The sequence below is a fragment of the Nerophis lumbriciformis genome, linkage group LG06 (genome assembly GCF_033978685.3).
Source record: "Nerophis lumbriciformis linkage group LG06, RoL_Nlum_v2.1, whole genome shotgun sequence".
NCBI lineage: Eukaryota > Metazoa > Chordata > Actinopteri > Syngnathiformes > Syngnathidae > Nerophis > Nerophis lumbriciformis.
In genome coordinates, this window is record NC_084553.2 from 14,583,481 (window position 1) to 14,593,020 (window position 9,540).

A 9,540-nucleotide genomic window follows, 5' to 3' on the forward strand; every position below is an offset into this window, starting at 1 on the left:
GATAATCCTGGTTAAAGGATTGCTGTGGGAATTTATGTTTGTTTCAAAATTGCCATGCTATTTAGGGGGCGGCTGTTATAAATTCCCTCTGTCAGTGATTAAGATAGAAGATAAAGTTCCCTAGTTAATGTTAATTGTTGAATATAATTGACTATATTATTGCTGACGTAAACAAGTTACTAATGTAGTCATGCACCTTTAAGTTGAGTTTTTTTGAGTCAGGCAGTTTACCGGGCAGCTATGTTTACCTCTCGGGGTCCTTCGGGCAGTGTGTTGAACAGTGTGTACCAGAGTGTGCTTAGCTGCTGCTGCTACAAAGTCATATATAAAGAAGTTGAAACGTAAAACGGTGTCCTTATTCCCTAACCGGAGTACGCTCACGGGTGAAGAGTCCCAGCACAACAACAACATCAGTTTATCCATATAGTTCTTCAATACTAGGTCATAAAATCAGTGTCAGTTGAGTCGGTCCATAGGTTGCCTGTAGGGATTTTTAATGTCCAGCAGATGTCAGTATTTAGTGACACAGTATCGACACAGTATCAATACAGTTTTGCAATGTGTCGAAACGCTTCATGACGCCTCATCAACCCATCACTTACAGGCACAGAGCATAATACTACCACCACCATGCTGGGACGGTAGGAACGGTGTTCCTGGGATTAAAGGCCTCACCATTTCTCCTCCAAACATTTTGCTGGGTATTGTGGCCAAACAGCTCAATTTTTGTTTCATCTGACATCACATGGACAAAGATAAGACCTTCTGGAGGAAAGTTCTGTGGTCAGATGAAACAAAAATAATGTATGTAAACTTTTGATCACGAATGTATATATCGCTGTATACCACGTTATGAGTTCCCCCTATAGGTGGGTGGTGCAATATATTTCAGCTTTATTTTTTAGAACTTAAAAAAAATGTAAAATGAATAAGAGGACCAGATAAGTTGAAGGCAAGGGGAAGGGTCGAACCCCTCTGGCTTGGTGTGGTAATACCAACCTAACCAGCTCATCGCCTCGCCCTGCTGGCGGACAAACAAAAACAAACTCAGAAAACGTCAAGTTGATATTTGACGACATTTATTCCCTGGCTAACGAGAACATGCTCGTGTGTTAGGTGCGTCTAGGCGGGCAGGCGTGGCCCACGCGGCGGCAGTAGCAGATGGCGTTGAAGAAGCGGCAGTAGCAGGTGTCGCAGGGGTCGCAGCACGGCAGCGGGTAGCCCAGACACGACTGCTGGTGAGGGATACAGCGGCGAGGCGAGCGCATGGCGCGGCCTTGCTGCTGCTGCAACGCCGCCGCCGCCGCCACCGCTGCTGCCACAGAGTCCTGCAGGAGGACGTTGACAAGGTCACATTTGAGCGACAACATGGGGTTTTGGGTTGGGGTTATAGTGTTAAAGGGAAACTGAAATTTTGGGGTAATTTTGTTCCCATCATTCACAATGCTTGTGTAAGACAAGAACACATACCGTATTTTCCGGACCATAGGGCGCACCGGATTATAAGGCGCACTGCGGATGAGCGGGTCTAGTCGGGTCTATTTTCATACAAAAGGCGCACCGGATTATAGGGCGCGTTGAAGCAGTCATATTTTTTGATTATATGATTATATGAATTATATTATATGATTATTTTTTTCTAAATTGAAAACACTTCTTTGGGGCAGGGGGGTATTTTATTTTATTTTATTTTTTTGTCATAAAGAAATACAATCATCTGTGCTTATGGACTGTATCCCTGCAGACTGTATTGATCTATATTGATATATAATGTATGTATTGTGTTTTTTATGTTGATTTAATAAAAATAAATAAATATATATATATTTTTTTTTTTTTTACATTTCTTGTGCGGCCAGGTACCAATCGGCCCACGGACCGGTACCGGTGGTTGGGGACCACTGGTCTACATAACATGTAATGGTGGTTCTTTGTTCAAAATGTTGCATAGATTATGTTTTACAGATCATCTTCAAGCCACTTTCTGACAGTTGCTTTAGGATGCGCCGTTTTGTGGGCGGTCCGCGGAAAGTCCCAAGTCAAAAAAAAATAAAAATAATAATAATAATAATCATTTGAATTATTTTTTTTTTTAAATCGGTCCTTTCCAATCCATTTTCTACCACTTGTTACTCTCGGCGTCTCCTAGCCGCTCAGGCAAATCATATTGTCTAAAAATGCATTTTCCCATCGATAACGTGATGTATACAAAATAACCCCAAAAAACGACTTTCAGATGGGGAATACTGTAACATCCGAATCGGCATTCTTAGTCCTCCCAATTTTAAATCAATTCATAATTTTAAAAAAAATCTATTAAAAAAATAAGTGAGAAAAAAAAAACATGTAGATGTATACCGTATTTTTCGGACTATAAATCGCAGTTTTTTTCATAGTTTGGCCGGGCTCCAGTGCGACTTATATATGTTTTTTTCCTTCTTTATTATGCATTTTCAGCAGGTGCGACTTATACTCCGGTGCGACTTATACTCCGAAAAATACGGTATATATTTTTTAATCTATATTTTTGTATATTAATTTTTTATTTTATATGTATACATACATATATATATATTCTAAATCGATACAAATATATATATTATATATATATATATATATATATATATATATATATATATATATATATATATATATATATATATATATATATATATATATATATAGATATATAATTGTATTTTTTTAACTTTATTTATTAATTTATTTATTTTTTTCGGGTTAGTAGGATTTGAGTTAGGTGGTTTGAAAGTTAGGGGCCTTTAGCGCCCATCATCAGCCTCACCTCGGCATAAGAGCCCGCCGCCATCAGGAAGTGATCTTCCACTGAGTCGACAGGAAGGAGGGCGAGCGCAGGGCCTCTTTCTGCCCATTGAAATAAACAGACACATAATAAATCATATATTTAAGTGTCAAATGATTTTGAATTCATCATGAGTCACTTGATTACCACAGCATCACCGTCAAAAATCACTGACCCGTTTCGGACAGGTAGGAGGAGTCAGGCTGGCCCGGGGCCGCCAGGTCGTTGTCCGCCTGGAGGTTTTGGAGGTTCTGGTGGACCAGCGCAGACGAGAGCGTCAGCAGACCGAAGGCCCAGCAGGAGAGCAGCAAAGATCTCGCCATTCTGGAGTGACTGTGGTGCTGCTAAAACTTTTTTCAGTCAAACTTGTGGAGTCCTTTCTCTTTCCAGCCAAGTCCCCTCCTGACTAGGGAGAAACGTTTTTAGTTGAAGAATAAACAACCTCATCATAACATTTCCATACTGTTCATTTCTTTGTATGATGCTATCAGCAGGGGATAATATATATTTATATAAAAAAAAAAAATAAAAAATAAAAAAATAAATAAATAAATAAATAAATAAAAAATTAAAAAAAAATTATAATAATAAATAAATAAAAAAAAAAAAAAATATATATATATATATATATATATATATATATATATAAAGAATATATATATATATATGTACATACATATATATATATATATATATATATATATATATATATATATATATATATATATATATATATAAATTATATATATATATATATATATATATATATATATATATATATATATATATATATAAATAAAATATACATATAAAAAAAATTAAAAAAATTAAAAATAAATATATATATATATATATACATATATATATATATATATATATATATATATATATATATATATATATATATGTATATATATATATATATATATATATATATATATATATATATATATATATATATACACACATAACATTTTTTGAACATTTACATGTCAGGCACCCCCGGACTCTGTTGGGACGCGGCGGGACTTGTGGGACTCTAACCTGGGTGTGATTTTTTATCATTTTCCGGACTTTTGCCCACTTTTCCATCTTTTTCCCCCACTCACAGTGCGACTTTGCTGGGTGGGTTCTGGACATGTCAGGCACCCCCCGACTCTGGTGGGACGCGGCAGGACTTGTGGGACTCGAACCTGGGTGTGATTTTGGACCAATTTCGGGACTTTTGCCCACTTTTCCAAGTTTTCCCCCCACTCACAGTGCGACTTTGCTGGGTGTGTTGTGGACATGTCAGGCACCCCCGGACACTGGTGGGACGCGGCGGGACTTGTGGGACTCGAACCTGGGTGTGATTTTTGATCTTTTTCGGGACTTTTGCCCACTTTTCCAACTTTTTCCCCCACTCACAGTGCGACTTTGCTAGGTGGGTTCTGGACATATCTGGCACCCCGGGACTCTGGTGGGACGCGGCGGGACTTGTGGGACTCGAACCTGGGTGTGATTTTTGATCATTTTCCGGACTTTTGCCCACTTTTCCAACTTTTTCCCCCACTCACAGTGCGACTCTGCTGGGTGGGTTCTGGACATGTCGGGCACCCCGGGACTCTGGTGGGACGCGGCGGGACTTGTGGGACTCGAACCTGGGTGTGATTTTTTATCATTTTCCGGACTTTTGCCCACTTTTCCAACTTTTTCCCCCACTCACAGTGCGACTTTGCTGGGTGGGTCCTGGACATGTCGGGCACCCCCGGACTCTGGTGGGACGCGGCGGGACTTGTGGGACTCTAACCTGGGTGTGTTTTTTGATCAATTTCGGGACTTTTCCCCAGACATCCCCCACTTTTCTACCCCACTTCCCCTGTGCCTTTGCTGGGTGCGTTTTGGCCATGTTGGGCACCTCTGGGCACCCCCGGACTCGGGTGGGACGCAGCGGGACTTGTGGGACTCTAACCTGGGTGTGATTTTTGATCATTTTGTGGACTTTTGCTATGCATGCCTTCTCCCCGCTAGGTTGATGTGTGCTGCTGCAAAAGTCTCAAGAGGGCGTTTTTGCCCCCCCAAACTCCCTCTCTTTGTTTATAGAGTGTTACATGTTTAACAAATGTTCAAAAACGTTCCTGGGTGACATTCTGACAATATTATTGCATCTGTGTACAAATAACGTTAGCGTACCAATGATTGTCTCACACACACACTAGGTGTGGTGAAATGATCTTCTACATTTGACCGATCCCCCTCACCCCCTGGGAGGTAAGGGGAGCAGTGAGCAGCAGCGGTGGCCACGCTCAGGAATCATTTTGGTGATTTAACCCCCAATTCCAACCCTTGATGCTGAGTGCCAAGCAGGCAGGTAATGGGTCCCATTTTTATTGACTTTGGTATGACTCAGCCAGGGTTTGAACTCACGACCTACCGCTCTAAGGGCGGACATTCTAATATTGCGGTCTTTTCCTAAGCTAATTTCAATTATGCAATTAATCACCTGTGATTAATCACCATTAATCCAAATTCCAAAATGAGAGTGATTTAATTAGAATAAATAATCATTATATTATATCATTATATCATAATTATTATAATCATATTACATATTTTAATATTTTAAATCAAATTAATCACACTTTTGAATGTAGATTAAACGTGATTAATCACTGGTTATTATTCACCTAAAAAAACCAGCCCAATATATGGACACAAATGCAATTTTTTGCAACGATTTGAACGATTCTCCCAATATAATGTTTAATATAAAAATGATAATAAAACCTTTTTAAAACAGGTTACAAATTACAAAAGCTCCTTTCGGCTGCTGACATGGCATATAAGCGCAGCAAGTTGTCATGGCGTGGACTATGAGGCATGTTTTCCCGAGGTGCAAACGGACTTGACTGGACATAGTTTGCAGGTAAGTACATGAATAAATTTTACTCAAAAAAGAACAAACAAAAGGCGTGCACAAGGCGGAGACACAAACTTAGCGTATGGAACAAAACTAACACATGGACAGAAACTATGAACATGAAACCAAAAAAACACTTACTGTGACATGAAAATGATCAGCATAAACTATGGTATCAAGAGTAAACAAGAGTATCAGGGGTAATGTCTCCAGGCTGACTACCTGGCAACTACAGGCTTGAATAGTTATGTCATGATTGACAACAGGTGCGAGTGTCCAAACACCAGCAACAGGTGAAAATCATGCCACCATGGCAACCAAAACAAACAAGAGTGCATCAAAAAACAGGAACTAAAAGAGTCCAAAAAACAACGGAACATAACCAAACAAAACATGACCAAAGAACATGACACAAGTAAGATCAGACATGGCCTAAAAAAATATTTTTTTCCTAAATATATTCTTAAAAAAAAGAAAAAACATTTAAAAAATATGTATTTAATATATATATATATATATATATATATATATATATATATATATATATATATATATATATATTTGAAAATGATGACGTGATTTCAAATCTGAACGAATTATAATCACAATTCGGATGTGAATTTCATTGTTTTGAAATTTGAGCACCCCTAATATATAGAGTATATATATACAGTACAGGCCAAAAGTTTGGACACCTTCTCATTTAATGCGTTTTCTTTATTTTCATGACTATTTACATAATAGATTGTCACTGAAGGCATCAAAACTATGAATGAACACATGTGGAGTTATGTACTTAACAAAAAAAGGTGAAATAACTGAAAACATGTTTTATATTCTAGTTTCTTCAAAATAGCCACTCTTTGCTCTGATTACTGCTTTGCACACTCTTGGCATTCTCTCAATGAGCTTCAAGAAGTAGTCACCTGAAATGGTTTTCACTTCACAGGTGTCATAGTTTTGATACCTTCAGTGACAATCTACAATGTAAATAGTCATGAAAATAAAGAAAACGCATTGAAATGAGAAGGTGTGTCCAAACGTTTGCCCTGTACTGTGTATATATGGATATATATATATATATATATATATATATATATATATATATATATATATATATATATATATATATATATATATATATATATATATATATATATATATATATACAGTATATATATATATATATATATATATATATATATATACATACATATATTAGGGCTGTGAATCTTTGGTTGTCCCACGATTTGATTCAATATCGATTCTTGGGGTCACGATTCGATTCAAAATCTTTTTTTTTTTTTTTTTTTCAATTCAACACTATTCTCGATTCAAAAACGATTTTTTTCCCCGATTCAAAAGGATTCTCTATTCATTCATTACATAGGATTTCAGCAGGATCTACCCCAGTCTGATGACATGCAAGCAGAGTAGTAGATTTTTGTAAAAAGCTTTTATATTTGTAAAGGACAATGTTTTATCAACTGATTGCAATAATGTAAATTTGTTTTAACTATTAAATGAACCAAAAATATGACTTATTTTATCTTTGTGAAAATATTGGACACAGTGTGTTGTCAAGCTTATGAGTTGCGATGCAAGTGTAAGCCACTGTGACACTATTGTTCTTTTTTTTTTATTTATAAATGTCTAATGATAATGTCAATGAGGGATTTTTAATCACTGCTATGTTGAAATTGTAACTAATATTGATACTGTTGTTGATAATATTAATTTTTGTTTCACTACTTTTGGTTTGTTCTGTGTGGTGTTTGTGTCTCCTCTCAATTGCTCTGTTTATTGCTGTTCTGAGTGTTGCTGGGTCGGGTTTGGTTTTGGAATTGGATTGTATTGTTATGGTATTGCTGTGTATTGTTTTGTTGTATTGATTAATTAAAAAAAAAAAAAAATTCAATAAATAAATAAAATAAAAATAAAAATCGTTTTTTTTTTAAATGAGAATCGAATTAATAAAGTCAAATACAAATAAGGCAACAAGAGAAGTATCCTACACTTCTCTTTTGTAAAGTAAATCTGAACAGCCGATGTGGGCATCTACATCAACTATATGATTTGCCTGAGAAACTGGACAGGACAAAAAATAAAAAATAAAATTAAAAAAAAGAAAAGAGAATCGATTCTGAATCGCACAACGTGGGAATCGCGATTCGAATTCGAATCGATTTTTTCCCACACCCCTAATATATATATACACTAACCATAATCCTTTAATAAAAATATTAATCATAATACTAATGTATTTAAGCCTGCAAAGCAAGAAGCAGGCAACTGTCAGTTACAACATGTTTTTTTGGAAGAAAAAAAATGTAAATATGAATACAAACATTAATCAAAAAGACAACTTTTAGGACAGTGTTTCTTCACCATAGGTGAATCCCCCCTACAAAGGTGCCAAATAAATATCTGTTTCTCAGCTGTAGTTTGTATGGGCCGTAGCGGTACCCAGTTGTAATACACTTTCCACCACTTGAGGCAGTAATGTAATATATCAAACAAGCAGAAAAAGTCTGTAGCTATAAAATCAGAGAGATGTCTTAAGCGCAAAAATGATGACTAAAGTGGTGAAGCTGTATTTTATGCAGTTTATTTCAGAAACATATCTAGTTTTATCATTTATTATTAATTTAGTTAGAATTAGTGTATTTTAGCACTGTGTATGTGTATGTAAATGTATTTTATTGTTATCTTATGCAGTATATTTGATTAGTAATCATTTTTGTAATCAGCCTGACCTAACCTTGATACTGATACTTGTGGTTAACACGGTTTCATATCAGAAAAAAAGGTTTATCCTGTTAAGCTGTAAGTACTGTAGTTTAGCTATTATTGTTGAACATGATTAAAATCAAGAGTAAGACTACTAGTGTTAATATTTGAGTAGTGGAAATGTTGGGCCCCGAGGTCGAAAAGGTTAAGAACCCCTGCTTTGGGACAAGATCTAACATCAAATATTCCCAACATATCAATATTCCCATGGACAAGACAAATAATAAACATAATTGACATCAAGTGGAGCGACAACATATGGAGTGGAAAAGAGAGGAGACTCACCTGCGTCCGTGACTCTCCGCCGTCTCTCTCGCTCCAGGGCATGACGGCCATTTAAAGTTCATGAGAGGAGGTCACATGACCAGCCCAGGGATGCTGAGGGGGGTGCGGGGGGCGGGGTTACCCTCACCATCTCTGCAATGTCGCTGTGACCTTAAGGGTCATTAGAAAACTTCCCGATGACATCATCGCATCGTTTGTGCCAATTTTTGGTCGGCTTTCCCCCCCTCTACTCCTATACATGTTACCATGGCAACCAGCTCTCCTGACAACTTTTGGGGTCAAATGGAAACACTCGGGGGCGGGGGGTCACTTCATTAGGTACACATGATCAATTCAAGAGTGAAAACAAGCACAATAATAAATATAAAAAGTGTCAATCAAAAAGCAAAGCAAAAGCAGATTTCAGGTTAATGGTTAAAAACACATATTGCGTCACGTGTTCTTCTCCAAGCCCATGTTCCCCTCCTAATTGTCGTCTCCGCGCAGAACATTAGTTCCGTACTACTTTTATTAGCGGCAATCAGCGTGCGCATTAAGCTCGCAAACATGGCGCCCGTTCTCTCGGCCCGCTGGCGACTTCACCGCTCCACTCAGCACAAATTAAATCAGCGCTCTGAGGTCAAAGTCCAATCGGCAGGAAATAAGTTTTAACGAGAACGTAATGAGGCTGAACAACAACAGGACTCGGGCACTTCCTGTTTTTTTAAGATGGCTTGCGAGCGCTACCATCAAAGTTGTCATTATT

At 37.2% G+C, this 9,540-nt stretch overlaps 1 protein-coding gene across 1 annotated transcript; it reads right to left on the minus strand.

Annotated features, from left to right (window-relative positions):
• Positions 1-1,112: 1,112 nt before the first annotated feature.
• On the minus strand, positions 1,113-8,816 carry agrp (agouti related neuropeptide). The gene is made up of 4 exons (XM_072913320.1): positions 8,796-8,816; positions 2,997-3,227; positions 2,804-2,883; positions 1,113-1,328 (listed from the first exon to the last, which is right to left on the minus strand). The coding sequence occupies exons 2-4, from the start codon at positions 3,142-3,144 to the stop codon at positions 1,113-1,115; spliced, it is 444 nt and encodes a 147-aa protein (XP_072769421.1). The 5' UTR covers positions 3,145-3,227; positions 8,796-8,816.
• Between the last annotated feature and the right edge of the window lie 724 nt (positions 8,817-9,540).

Excerpts from the sequence above, each read along its gene's own strand:
- agrp (XM_072913320.1), bottom strand. The coding sequence starts at position 3,144 with ATGGCGAGATCTTTGCTGCTCTCCTGCTGGGCCTTCGGTCTGCTGACG. Across the intron at positions 2,884-2,996 it reads CTCCTACCTGTCCGAAACGG|AAAGAGGCCCTGCGCTCGCC; the intron begins GTCAGTGATTTT and ends TTCAATGGGCAG. Across the intron at positions 1,329-2,803 it reads CGGCGGGCTCTTATGCCGAG|GACTCTGTGGCAGCAGCGGT; the intron begins GTGAGGCTGATG and ends GTCCTCCTGCAG.